This window comes from Carassius gibelio, chromosome B14 (assembly GCF_023724105.1).
Source record: "Carassius gibelio isolate Cgi1373 ecotype wild population from Czech Republic chromosome B14, carGib1.2-hapl.c, whole genome shotgun sequence".
NCBI lineage: Eukaryota > Metazoa > Chordata > Actinopteri > Cypriniformes > Cyprinidae > Carassius > Carassius gibelio.
The window spans coordinates 10120049-10134767 of NC_068409.1; the positions used below are offsets into that span (position 1 = coordinate 10120049).

The 14719-nt window shown below is 36.6% G+C and overlaps 1 protein-coding gene across 1 annotated transcript in view; it reads right to left on the reverse strand.

Annotated features, from left to right (window-relative positions):
* LOC127971195 (dedicator of cytokinesis protein 2) overlaps positions 1-10280 on the reverse strand; it is a 97826-nt gene extending 87546 nt beyond the window's left edge. Inside the window, exons 1-9 of the mRNA XM_052574034.1 lie at positions 10115-10280; positions 8330-8413; positions 5675-5715; positions 5504-5559; positions 5326-5422; positions 3919-4067; positions 2527-2662; positions 313-470; positions 147-228 (exon numbers count right to left, since the gene is read on the reverse strand). Of these exons, the coding sequence (XP_052429994.1) occupies positions 147-228; positions 313-470; positions 2527-2662; positions 3919-4067; positions 5326-5422; positions 5504-5559; positions 5675-5715; positions 8330-8413; positions 10115-10157 (846 nt within the window). The 5' untranslated portion in view covers positions 10158-10280. The remainder of the gene's footprint in view (positions 1-146; positions 229-312; positions 471-2526; positions 2663-3918; positions 4068-5325; positions 5423-5503; positions 5560-5674; positions 5716-8329; positions 8414-10114) is intronic.
* Positions 10281-14719: the final 4439 nt, after the last annotated feature.

The following is a 14719-nucleotide window of genomic DNA, read 5'->3' on the forward strand; positions in this document are numbered from 1 at the left end:
TATATCATTTGACTTTTTATCCCATAATCACAGCTTTTCAGTCTCACAAATATGATTCACCAATTCTTTTTTCTTTTGTATCAGAAACAGACTTCCGAAGTTGCTAACCAGGACGGACTCCCAGGTGAAATCTGTAAGTGACTTACTGTAAAGACCACTTTCAGACTGTTGAGCATCTCAATGTCCTTCGGCAAACCTTTATCTCCCCATCGGACCAAATAATTCTCACTGCAGAGAGACAGAGCCAGAGTTTGTGTAATAATGACAATCTCCTCTAGACTGATCATTACAGAGCGTGTCAGTGAGACGCACCTGATGTTGGTCTGCTTGAGGGGGTCATACAGGGACATGAAGAGCTCCGAATCCTCGCCGATACGACACACAAAGTTACGCACAAAGACATACAAGCTGTGTGTGGGAGAAGACTGGATCCGTGCGGACACGCCAGAATGATCCAGCTGGACGTTGGACTACACAGAGCAGAAGAAACAGGAGCTGACGTTAAACTGACCAAAATAAACCTGACTGGTGTCCTGTGAAAAACTCACAACCACCAAACTAGAGTCTGATTTAGCACTTGCTGGGTTGCTAATGTGTTGCTAAGACATTGTTAAGTGGTTTCTATGGTGACTGGGTGGTTTCTGTGGTATTTTATGCAGTTGCTAGGGAGTCTGGGTGATTGCTAGGGTGTTCTGGATGGTTACCAAGGTGTTGCCAAGTGGTTTCTAGGATGTCTAGGTGGTTGCTGAGGAGTGTGGGTGATTGTTAAGGTGTTCTGGATGGTTGTCAAGGTGTTGCCAAGTGGTTTCTATGGTGCCTGGGTGGTTGCTATGATATATTATGCAGTTGCTAGGGAGTCTGGGTGATTGCTGGGGTTTTCTGGTTGGTTGTCAAGGTGTTGCCAAGTGGTTTCTAGGATGTCTAAGTGGTTGCTGAGGAGTGTGGGTGATTGTTAAGGTGTTCTGGATGGTTGTCAAGGTGTTGCTAAGTGGTTTCTAGGATGTCTAAGTGGTTGCTGAGGAGTGTGGGTGATTGTTAAGGTGTTCTGGATGGTTGTCAAGGTGTTGCTAAGTGGTTTCTAGGATGTCTAAGTGGTTGCTGAGGAGTGTGGGTGATTGTTAAGGTGTTCTGGATGGTTGTCAAGGTGTTGCCAAGTGGTTTCTATGGTGCCTGGGTGGTTGCTATGATATATTATGCAGTTGCTAGGGAGTCTGGGTGATTGCTGGGGTTTTCTGGTTGGTTGTCAAGGTGTTGCCAAGTGGTTTCTAGGATGTCTAAGTGGTTGCTGAGGAGTGTGGGTGATTGTTAAGGTGTTCTGGATGGTTGTCAAGGTGTTGCTAAGTGGTTTCTAGGATGTCTGAGTGGTTGCTAAGTTTTAGTATGCAGTTGCTAAGGAATTTGGGTGATTGCTATGGTGTTCTGGATGGTTACCAAGGTGTTGCCATGTTATTTTTATGATGTCTTGTTTGTTGCTGGGGAGTGTGGGTGATTGTTAAGTTGTTCTGAGTGGTTGCCTAGGTGTTGCCAAGTGATTTCTAAAGTACCTGGGTGGATGCTATGGTATATATATATATTATATATACTCTGGATGATGGCTAGCGTTTTCTGGATGGCTGCCAGGGTGTAGCCAAGTGGTTTCTAGGTGGTTGCTAGGAAATGAATATGCGGTAGCTTGGGTGTCACAGTAGTCCCTAGGATGGTTTCTGGGCAGTTGCAGATGTGTTGCTATGTGTTTGCCAGGGTGTTTAGGAGGTCGCTAGGGTATCTAGGTACTTTGTGAAGGTGTTGCTAAGTGGTTGCTAGGCATGTTGTGGAGTTGGTAGGGTGTCTGGGTGGTTAATAGTTCATTGTTAACTGGTTTCTAGGATGTTTGTGTCGTTGCTATGACATTAATATGCAGCTGCTAAGATTACTTGGTAGTTGCAAAGGTGTTGCTAAGTAGTTGTTAGGGAATTATTGTGCAATTGCTAGGGTGATTGGGTGGTTGCTATGCATTATTACGCCATTTTGATGGGGGTTCTGGCGAATTAATTATTTAAATGAAGTTAAGGGTAGCACTTTATTTTACAGTACGTGTACTAACATGTACTTACAGTGTATTTATCTAAGAAAGTTCTGGTAATACAAGGTAACTACATGGGGTAGGGTTAGGTTTAGGGGTAGGTTCAGGGTTAGTACCTAGTTATTAAATAGTTATTGTAATTACTATAATAAGTACATAGTATGTACACGAGGAACAGGACTGTAAAATAAAGTGCTACCAAGTTAAGTTTAGTCTGATCCACCTCAGGTAAGGTCTTTAAGTTACTGCAGTGGGGTTACAGGAGGATATTCAGTGTGAATTCACAGCAGAACCAGACTGAAGGGAGCTAAAGCTGTTGGAGTTCAGTGATTTAATTTGTTCAGGCATCCTGAACATCTAAAAGCGTCTCATTAAAACTGCAAACTCTCTCTCTGATTCCTGAACATGCGAGAAGCTCCTTGTGGTTTTGTCTGCAAACCTTTAAATGAAAGTGAAATGAAAACCTGTTCTTCTTTAATGCGCTCTGAGATCTTGGCCGTAGCGTCCTCGTGTGCTCGGAAGAGGCTAATAACACTCGCTCGCTCAGGGTCCAAGATATTCCCATCAGCATCCCGCACCACCACATCCAGCTCCAAGATCCTGGAGGCAGAATAACAGGTAATTTAACTGCAGTTTGAGTGTTTGTACTCGCACACACATATGATTCACATGAGAATTCAGTGCACACACACAGATCCTTGAAACAATATGACAGATGTGCTCTTGCCCGGAGCTCTGCTGGAGAAGTGTGAGTCCCATGATGCACCTCAGGCGTGACTTCCTGCATTTCATGAAGACTCATTCTTGCACATCATAGAAAGCACCATCCCAGCAAAAGCCCACGGCTAACACGAATTCACACATGTTGTCGCTGCTTTTATTTTAGCATAGTTTTTTTGTTTAATATTGAATTGGCTTTCATTTTATTGTTTATTGTTTCATTTAATGCTCTATTTTAAATGTAGTTTTTCATCTATATTTCACTTCGTTTTATGTTGTTCGTCTGTATATTATTTCAGTTTTATTTAAATTAACGAATTGTTTTAGCATTTAGTTAGCAGTCATAACCCTGGCGTATTACATTCAAAATATTCAAATGTTTGTATTTGTATCAAATACTTCTATAATGACACTATGATTGATTAATTAATTATTAATTTGATATAACAGCAATAATGAATGCTAAAATGACTAAAGTTCTCAAGCTTAATACAATTAAACAGTCAGTATTAAAATAAGACACAATTAATAGCTCAAAAAAATACAAGTTCTCTACAATAACAAAAACTTAATCTAAAGTGCTTCAAGTTTGGCAGGTCTATCTTTAAAAAAAAAAAAGACAATATACTGACACATTTTCCTTCCCATCTGTTTGCACTGTGGACAGCAATATTGGATATATGACATTATCTTGAGAAAACAATGATTAACTTGTAATCATGTAAAAACAGAGCAAATAATGTGAATCCATGACAGGTGGTTTGGGAGTTTTTTTCCCTCACATTAATTCATTAACATTCAGGTGGAAGAAAGGCATTTTTATCCCCTTCAGCTTTCTTAATTAATTCCTTAATGATAATGTACAAATGCCAATTAACTAATCCATTAACAACAGCCTAGAGCGAATTACTGAAGCTCTGAAGAGGAATTACACCAGCAAACTGGATCATATCACTCTATGCTTTATCAATGATGTACAATGTACAATGATGATATCAGATGAAAATACCATAGTACTGTATGATTACATTCATATATTATGATATAGGATATGAATGTATGCATGGTTTATATTATCATGGTCAATAATACACACAGACAGGAACACAAGTGGAAAAGACACATGAAATACGCACTTATTTCCATAGTCGATCTTTGAGGTGACTTTCTGTTTGAGCTCCTTAAACTCGTCACTTGGCAGCGTCCCGGACAGGAGCTGTGAACGCCACTCCATCAGATCCCACATGAGCCGCTGCACCTGACTGAAACGCTCCTTCTTACTGGACTGATGGAAACAAAGACAATCACTGATTGGTCAGAAGTTCAGGTAAGAATTATAATTTAGCATGTTTGACTTAAACAACACATTCAGTATAATGTGATATCATCACATGACTTCATACCATAGTTAGAATAATTCTACATGACGTACAAGTATCACGTTTGAAATAAATACATTATATTTTAATAATATCATTAAATTATTTACATTTAATTTAATTTGTAATTTAATTTTGTTTAAAAAAATTAATATCTGTCAGTAATCAAATGAAAACGCATTTACAGCCTTTCATAATGCAGTTTTTATCTGAATGTATTACGGGTTTTTTTAGAAACTACTTAGCAACACCTACGTTGTTTTTTTTTAGGTCAGCTAAACAGTACATTTATTTATTTTAATAAATTATATAGAAATATTTGGTGACAGATATTACAGAACATAAAATAATACTAAACTGTAGAAAAAAAAAAATGAAAATTTGGTCATCATTTACTCACCCTCATGTCGTTCAAAACCTGTATGAGTTGCTTTCTTATGCTGAACATAAAAGAAGATATTTTGAGAATTTCTGGTAATCCAACAGTTGGTGGTTGTCATTGACTTCCATTGTATTTTTTTTCCTACTAAAGAAGTCAATGGAAACCACCAAGTGTTTGATAAAAAAGCAACTCATGCATGTTTGGAAAGACATGAGGGTGAGTAAATGATGACAGAATTTTCATTTTTGGGTGAACTATCCATTTAAATAAACAATAAAATTTTACTGGGGCATGCATTGTGACTAGGATATGAATTAAAATTTTATATAAATGTATGTGCAGCATAAATATATGCTAATTGTTGAGTTATTATCATTGGTATTGTTACACTTAATTTATATTTTTAGAACTGCTGAAAGTTTTCTAAAAATAGACCAGGAAGTAATCTGCGTTACTTCTAATTTCATTTTGACTTTAAAAGCCATGACTCTTGTCACTTCATATCACACTGAGAACAGAAGGTCACTTTGTGGGACATACTGTAGTATGTCACGTACTGTAATGTGTTTCAAATCTGCTTTACACTGCACATTCTGTCAGGTCCCGCAATACAGAAAACTCCCATACTGAGCACAGTATTCATATTACAAATATAATATCACTACACTCGCAAAGGAACGATTCTATAGATGTTAATGGTTTTGTATAGAACCACTATTACCAATAAAGAACCTTTATTTTGAAGTGTAGTACAGTATCACACCCAGATCTAAGCGTCTCACCACATAGAGCTGTTTCCAGATGCTGCCCCATTCTCTCAGTGTGATGGTCACCTCCTTCACCAGCGGCATCTCAGCAGATGTTATGATCTCCTCATCTCTACACAAGCAGACAGACAGAGGGTCAGAGGATGGACGGACGGATGGACGGACTGACAGATGGACAGAAGGACATACTCACCCTCTCTTTTCGATGGTGACTTCCTTTAACACTATAAAGCTTGCCGGAAATGCTCCCTTAAAAATGGAACAAAGTAAATCAGAAAAACACGAGGAACTCCAGGTCAAATATTCAGGAATAAAACATTATTCTCTTGTAGAAATACCATAAACTAAACACCTGTTTACTTACTTTTCTCTCTTTGTTCTTGGTCACATAACCTTTATACCATCCTGAAACAATAACAGACTTGTTAAGACTATGAGAATATTTCTGTTGCTCAAACAGTATGTAAAATGTTTTTTTTTTTCTTGTTTTACAGTACAAGTATAAAAGAAAAACAAGATACATTCACATACAAATGACTTTAAGATATCAAGTCTTGTTTTCTGAAGAAAGTAATTATAATTCTTAAAACAAGAAGAAATAACTGTCAAAGGGGTCAGAAACAATCTTTGAATTAAGACCCCACCTGACTGATACTTTTTTTTTTTTTTTAATATAAATTCAGTCTCCGAAGACTTCATGGTTGCAAAACAATAACCTAAAAATAACCATTAGGGAACGTTCTTTTTAAGTTCTTTTTAGGTTATTTGAAAATAACCTCCCTTCAACGTTCTTGGAACGTTATTTTATGGTTGCGAAATTCAAACCTAAAAGGAATGGTCCTAAGACCCAGTTGTTCAGAGGTAATCTGATCGGATTTCTGCTATTGGATTTAGGGCTGGGCAATATATCTAACGATATGATCATGCGCATCTAATCAGTAAAGCCGCTTCCGTGATCACCGCTAAAATTACCATCACCTGCTTATAATTGGAGTGGCATTTAATAGACAGAGTCGTAGATCGCTGACAAATGACGCATTATTCATTATCGCAGATGAATCGGCTTCGATAATGAACGCGATATTGCGTAGCTTGTCAGTGATCTACGGCTCTGTCTATTAAATGCTGCTCCATTCAAAAGCAGGTGATGGTGATTTAGCTGTAATCACGGAACCAGATTTACTGACTAGATGCGCATGATCATATCTTTAGATATATTGCCCAGCCCTAATTGGATTCAATCAAATCTTGAAAATGGGGTGTTAAAAAGAAAAACAGGATTCAACCAATCTTAGTTTTGATCTGGATCAAATCATCTAACTTTTTTAGTAAGATTGGGATATTTTTGTTTTAAAAAATCAGGATTATACTCATCCCGGCAGAAGGGTGGATTATATTAAATTAAAAGTGTTTTTTAAATTACAGTCTGTAAACCTCATTGGCAAAATCATTCAGATAATCCAGTGAATAGTAATTTGTGCGAATGCAAAATGTCTTGCGTGAATAAAAATGCAAAACTTTTCTGAGAGAAACCAAAAGCATTACCTATTTTTTCCCATTACCATGTCCCTTTAGGGGCCCCATAGAACACTACTAATCCATATCTGAAAATCTGTGTATCTGGATCTTTGTGATCCAATCATCAATACATGAATGTGAATCCAATCATCACGACAAGAATATGATATTAAACATGACATAAAATGAATAAGGCTACAAAAACTTTGCCTCTATAACAGTAAAAATGCACCTGTAAAGGGGGAAGGAATTCTCCCGTAATGGAAAAGGTGTGACTGAGGTCTAAGTGAGGGTATTCAGAAGAATGTTAGGCCCAATGGGGTACTCCATTTAAAAGGTTTGAGAACCACAGGCTTAATGGATTACTGCAGCGATTGCCTGTAATAGCCTATATTTTAAATACAATATAAAATGTTCTTATATTAAGCCACGTTAAGCATGTTTTCTATGGGGGAGAAAATGTTTATCATGCAATTCAGCTCATGCCGGCTTATCTTCTTGCATGTACACAGAATATACTTTGTATAAATTCTATAGCATATTTGCTAATTTTTTTTAATCATCATCTTCATTAAGTCACATTTTCTTTATGGGAGGAAAGCGCTTCTGTTCTTCTGGGCTTACCTGCTTTCATGTATCATTTATTAATAAACTGTATACCGAATTCAGCCTTTTTATACCACTGTCTTTGTCCATTAATTAAGCATTTTTTCTATGAGAGATAGCCACGCTTAAAGTGCAATTTACCAGGTTACGTTTATATTCTGGGCTATTATGCTTGTCTGTACACTTTATTAATACGGTGTGTACTGAATTTTTGCAAGGGAATGCATAGTTTCGCAAGAGAACGCAAAAATCTTTGCAAAAGAATGAAAAAGTTTTGTGAGAGAATGCAAAAAAAAAAAATCAGGAAAATAAATTTTCCTCCCAACCCAATTTTTTTCACTCTCTTTGATGTGTTCCACCACGATGACCCTTTAGGGGCTCCATACACTACTAATAGTCATGACAAAAACTGTAAATGGATCAAAATGACCCCTAATACAAAAAATAAGATGGGAATTATTAAAGTTCTCACCCCTGTTTTTATACAGTCTATGGTTCTCACATATACATTTTTTTTTTTTTTGGTTTCTGACGAGGCAGAATACAGTTTTTCTGTTTTTACATGAATCTTTTCATTCATGTCTGTCCATTGCTGTGAAACCAACGTGGCTCAATTTCACCAGAAAAACAGAAGCTTTAGCCAGTTTTTGCAGTTTTTGAACAGCGCGGGGGGGGGGGGGTTAAAATATTAAGTTAAATATTTCTTTGTTGTTGTTTTTTTGTTTGTTTTTTTTGTGTGGAACATGCATGGCGCAAGCAACACAAGGTCACAGGTTTGATTCCCAGGGGCCGCACTGAACTGATCGAGTGTATACTTTGACTGCATTGCTGTATAAAAAAGCATTTATTTCATGCATAATTGCAAAAGTACGTGCAATATCCCATAATCTCTCACCTTCACATGACTCCAGTATGTGCACAGTGTCCCCGATAACCAGGGACAACTGCTTCTCCACTTTGGCGACGAAATTCCACTTAACTTCATAGAAAACAAAGAAAATATCAGTTGCATTAATTTCAACCAATGCATTTAAAAATGCACAAAAAGATTTCCCCAAGTCACAGTTTGTATTTAATTTTTAAGTGATGTTTAGCAAAAGAGCAGAATGATATCATTTCATGCTTTCAAGAAGACATCAAACGATCTCTATCCAGTGATTCATGTCTAGAGCACAAACGCTGCAGGACGACGAACCAATGGACTTTAATACTTTAGCCAACATCATTGACTCTGAATGTTAAACAGCATATGCAGAGATGGAGAACATCAAATTACATACACGCGTACACACACACACACACACACACACACTAGCGCACACACACACACACAATTCATTTCTGCAAGTACTGTACGAGTTTGTTGGCCTACTTCCTCTCAGAGCAGCTTCCTGTGCAACACCGCACACAGAGATACACACCGCCATCAGCATGTTTACAATTGAAATAATTCAAAAGCAATATGCATGCATTTACATGATCCGACAGCTTTTATTTCAAGTTCACAATAAGTTTTAGCAAGTGCATAATATTTCTTTCAACAAACATGCTGTGAGCTACTAACTTGCTGACTACGCTGCCTACAATCAGAAGTCAAACCACTTTTGCATTCATTTCAAAAACTGAATATACAAAAATAACCCCAATTCTGTGAATACTATATTGCCAAATAACTCTAAATAAGGTTACTCTAATCAGTTTCACCATTTCAGGGTCACACTGCTCTTCCTGGACACTTTGCATATGAGCATATGTTGCTTTTGTAACTGAAATAAAACACGTTTTTTACTTGTTTGTTAAGTAATAGATATGTTAATTATGGTTTTAATTTATTTTCATTTTTATTTCAGTTTTAAATGAAATAAGCTTAAAATTTCAATGTTTTGTTTCAGTTAAATATATAATAAACCTGACATAAATTAGTCAAAGCTGTTCTACAGTAAGATTTCAGAGCTATGAAATGATTGTGAACAGCAGATGTGATAATTTAATGAGTTCATAATGTGATTTCTGGCTGTGGCTTACAAACTTTGGTATCCTGAGCAAATAATATGAGCTCATTTAGAGCTCTAGAGGAGATTCATGGTCTCTTTTCTCGAGAGAAACATCGAACTTCTCACTACTGTCTAAAAAAACATACTAGATGATAAAGATAAATTCACCACTGCTCTTGTGTTATTAAATGATGCCAGACCTTAAAGCACTTTCATTCAGCAAACAGGCCAATTAAGCGAATCCTCTGCGCTGTAAAAAGTGAAAATGTGCAGATGAAGCTATTTCAGTTTGATTGAATTGCATTAAATGGCATTTCAAGCTCTAAGTAAGATGCTATCATAGGGTTCAGGTCTCAGTTTGTTGTTGCACTATAACAGTATCGCACTAACTGCACCGTCATAGTGTCAGAAAACTCAAATCTGCAGATTTTCAAAGCAAAACAAGTGCAAAATGATAAAATGACTCGAACTGATTAGTCCAGTGACCGTTGGGCCGTTTGACTGATCTGTCTCAGCCCACATCCTGAGATATAGGAACTGAATCAAACTACTTTATACGCCCGCTGCGAAGGCCGCTAGGACTACAAACACACAAACACACACACAACTTCGCAGAGAACGATCAAAATACACCGGTGGATCACTTGCACATACACACAAAAAAAAAAAAAAACAGCAAAACTCACCAACTCCATATCTTTCAGAGATAGTTTTTGTCCAAGGAGCCATTGGTTGGACTATAAAACGCTCTCCCCTTTGGCTCTCTCTTGTCTGTATTTTCTTTCAGAGTATCTCAGTTCCTTGCTTATGCCCTAAACTGACAGTTTTTTTTTTTGGTGAGGGTGAGAGAAATAACCAGAGAAATAAGCGCTCCTCCTCCTGTCTGACTGTCTGCTTCTTCCTCTTCCTCTTTTGGCCTCCACATTTAACAGGCTGACAGCAGAACTTCTGCACAATGACTAAAGCGTGTTTCAATGGCTTTTATTGACTAACTTCTCGAGATCATTTATGTTTTGGGTGTTAAACTTCGCTCTGATCTATAAGGGTTTGTGATGGTGCACACAAATCATCATTAATGAATCTGTAATGCTGTAGGAAACATCTGGTGTGGGACGAGACAAAGCCGAGATTCCCTGAAGACGTCGGATTTATGCATCTGAGAGACTTAATACCAACAGGTTTTTAATACAAACACACAAACAAGCTGTTCTATAGTAAAACCACCAAAATAATGTAAATCTTCAGGAGCAATACCTACTGCAAACAATAGAGGGCCCCGCAAACACTCACTTAGAAATGATACTTCTTGATTATGCAATGTAGACATTGACATGCTTATGAATTTGTCCTAAAACAGGTCAAAAATCCCAAAGATGTACACTGAATGAGTTATATTCACAGAAAAGAATATTAAAGAGACTTGAGGGTGGATACTCTTCACTGGGACCAAAAACAATCACCTAGAAACCATCCAGAACACCCTAGCAACCACTATGGGGAACATTCATATGGGTAGCATCACATGTGAACGCTGCAGGTTCAATCTTAAAAACAGCTGGAGGCCGCTAAATGCTCCACTTTATGTTTTCTTACTGTGATCCATGCAGAAAGACAGGACAGTATCTCACAGAGAAAAACACAGCCTTTTGTTGAAGCATAAAGCACCTCTTGATACGGCCCATAATGCATCATACTTCATTTCATTTTTTTAATTAAAGTGGTCCAAACAACTCAGCCGGCTCCTTCAAGAGGATAATGTGAGGGGTTTTCATTTGGATCAGACCACATAAAGCCTTATTTCACCACATCAGTGCTGGCAATGAAAATAATACATACAGATTAAGTTTAAGTGATTTAAATAAATGTAAATAATTGCTTTGTTTAACATTTTATTACAAAGATAGATATATATATATATATATATTAGTACATAGATAGATAGATATAATAGTGCTGTCAAAATTAGCATGTTAATGCAGGCTATTAATTTTTCTGCTAAACATGTTAAAACTATTTATATAAACTATAAAATATAACACAAAGGCAATTTAGTTTATTCAGTCGCAGAACTTCTTTATGACCACATCAAACATTAAACATTTCTATGGAAGCCCGTTTCCGACACTGAATAAAAAATAAAAAAGGTAATTGCGATTTTGTATCACACAATTCAGAAAAAAAGTCGGAATTTTGACAAGTCACTACAATTATTATTTTTTATTCAATTTAATTTAATTTAATTTAATTCGTTAATTTTTAATTGCTCTGAGTGTGTCCTAAGCGCATTATCAACAGCAGGTGAGTAACACGTCTTCTTACTTTATGGCGGATCGTAGACTTATAAGTGCATTGCAGCAACCAAATGGACCACTGACACTCTATCTACAATCTCAATTAGGAGTGTCAATGGTCCACTTGAGAGATACAGTAGATGGTGGTAATGCACTTATAAGTCTGTGATCCGCGGTAAAGCAAGAAGAAGAAGATGACACGTCATCACGTGCCTGCTGTTGAGAACGCGCTCAGGACATTGTGTGAATGAGGGGTAAAAAACTATATAAATACTGTTCAGTTTCTTGCACAGGCCGATAGTTTCGTGTCTTTACACATCAGTGTATCGTCTCGAGCCGCAGGGTTTAATTTGGTTTTGTTTGTGCATGTTTTTTGACTCTCAAAGCCGTGATGTCCATACACTTCCATTATAAGACTGACAGACTATAACAGTTTGAGTTAAAAAAAAATCTTTGTTTGTGTTCTACTGAAGAAACAAAGTCACCTCCATCTTTGATGCCTTGGGGGTAAGCAGATAAACATCACATTCAAAATTTTTGGTTAACTATCCCTTTAAGCCATGAAGTACCATCACCTTCAGTGAATCCCTAATATATCTGCACATAGACGGACCCGCTGATAGTCGTGCTCCCGTGTTCTTCTGTGTGAGCGACTGGTGAAGAGTGTGATCATTAAAGCCAATCACAGTCAAATCTGTTCAGCGCTCAAATCTTGGAAATGGATGTTTTTTAAATTTCTGTACCAAATGGTATTGCGGTGGGACTTTTTGACAACACTACCTTGTTTAACAGTGTGAAATGCTTCATTCTGACAGTTGTTGTATGACACTGACCAGCATGTCAAGTGCTGCTGGGAGCGTGGAGGTTAAAGCCCTGGGCTGCTTACAGGAACACTGCAGGTCCAATCCATTATTTCATCCCTGAACAAGACATTAAAATACAGGATTAGACACAGTCAAATGGCAACTATGCTGTAAATTGTGTGGATAACAATCAATAGTTAATTATAAAGCACCAAATAAACATTTCAAAGTCGATTTTACGGTCTGTCTGTTGCAAGAATATTGATTTGAGTATAAGATGTGCAGCTGGGTTTATTAGAACTGAACAATGAGTTACAATAAACGGTCATATATAAATTTAGGAAATATAATCAGACTACTTTTAGAGTATTTTTTGATTTCTTTTGACAAAGTTTTTATCACATTGATTTACCAAGGATATAATTTTGATCTAAAAATACAAAGAGTAAGAAAATGTATTCCAATCATTGTAGTTAACAAAAAGTGCATTAAACATTAGATTACATCAGGTTTCCAAATGGGCTCATGAAAGAACTGCAGTTGGTTTGTGAGTTTAATGAAAAGCTGATAATTAAGTCATTAAGCCAAAAAACAACCTGGAAATAACATCAATCATTAAAACTAAATAAAAAATGTAAAAATTAGTTTACCTGCATGCAGAGGTGGTTAGTTATGAGTTACATTTACTTCGTTACATTTACTTGAGTACATTTTTTGAGTAACTGATACTTATATTATATTTAAAGATGTTTACTTTTACTCTAACTTAAGTACATTTTTTGGGGAAAATCTGTTCTTTTACTTTGTTACTGTGGGGGACGCTCCTTTCGTTACTTAATCTTAATGCAAAGTTATAAATACGTCTACTTTTCTCTGGGCTATGTGCGATGCCCATTCGCGAACGATTAATTCGTTTGAGTCAATTCTGTTCAAAGGCTTGATCGAACCTGTTGGCAAACCAGTGAATTGGTTCTTGAATCAGTTTGAATGATTCGCTCAGTTCAGTCGAGCTGAGTCATCTGAAGCGGTTCTCACTCAGAGATGTAACAGAAAGTAGAACATCAAGAGCGTTGAAGACGTGGCTTTGAATCTACAGTAAATTGAAAGCTAATCTGCAAAGGCTATTGTTTGCTAGCGATGAAGATCTTTATTAGATGAACACCGCATGTGCTGTTTACAGTTCAACAGTTATAACTTAGATCGGCTACTTTTCGATTACAGTACATGATACGACTATGACATTACCAGTTTGTTGTATGTGTAACTTATACAAGTACATTAAATACAATGTATAATGTTTACATTAAATAAGCTGTCAAAGAGGATGAAATGAATACCCTCTAAAACTACATTAGCTCTGTTCCAGGAGAAATGCCTTTGCCTAGACACAATTTATATTTATATTAACGCTTGCAGAAATATACATTTATTTATATATTGCAGAACAGACAGAAGAAGATCTGTCAATGTGCATTTGGTTCGTTATGTTCAGATGTTCGGTAACTTAGACATCATGTATGGAGTTTCCACTCTTCTCCGTGTCAGATGTTATTTATACATACATAATACATTATTAATATACTTTAAAATATAATTTAATTCAGTGATGCAAATTTGAATTTTCATCAGCTGTTACTCCAGATTTCAGGGTCATCCTTCAGAAATCATTCTAATATACTGATTTATTACCAGCGCTGGGAACAGTTTTATTGCTTAACAGTTTTTGGAACCTGTGACATTTTGTTTTGAATTCTTTGATGAATAGAAAGCTAAAGAGAACATCATTGATAGTACATCCACATACTGGAATGATTTCTGAAGGATTATGTGACACTGAAGACTGAAGTAAAGGCTATATATATATAACATAAATTGTATTATATCTAAATAAAAATAGCCTATAGATATACAGTATATGATCCAAAGTAACTAGTAACTAACTACTCAAGTAGTTTTTTTATCCGATACTTTTTTTACTCTTCAGTCCCTCCAGAAAAACACGATTATGCGATCGCGTGATTTAATGCATAATCAGCCAAGGGCCGCATATTTATGCGGACGTCTCATTTTTTTAAATACGCCACACTTTCGCCGCATAAAATCCCGATTTCAGGAAGCAAAATATGCGGAGGTCGCACGATTTCATAATCATAAAAATTTTCGTTGCAAAAAAGGTCCCATATATCTTAGCAGAAAG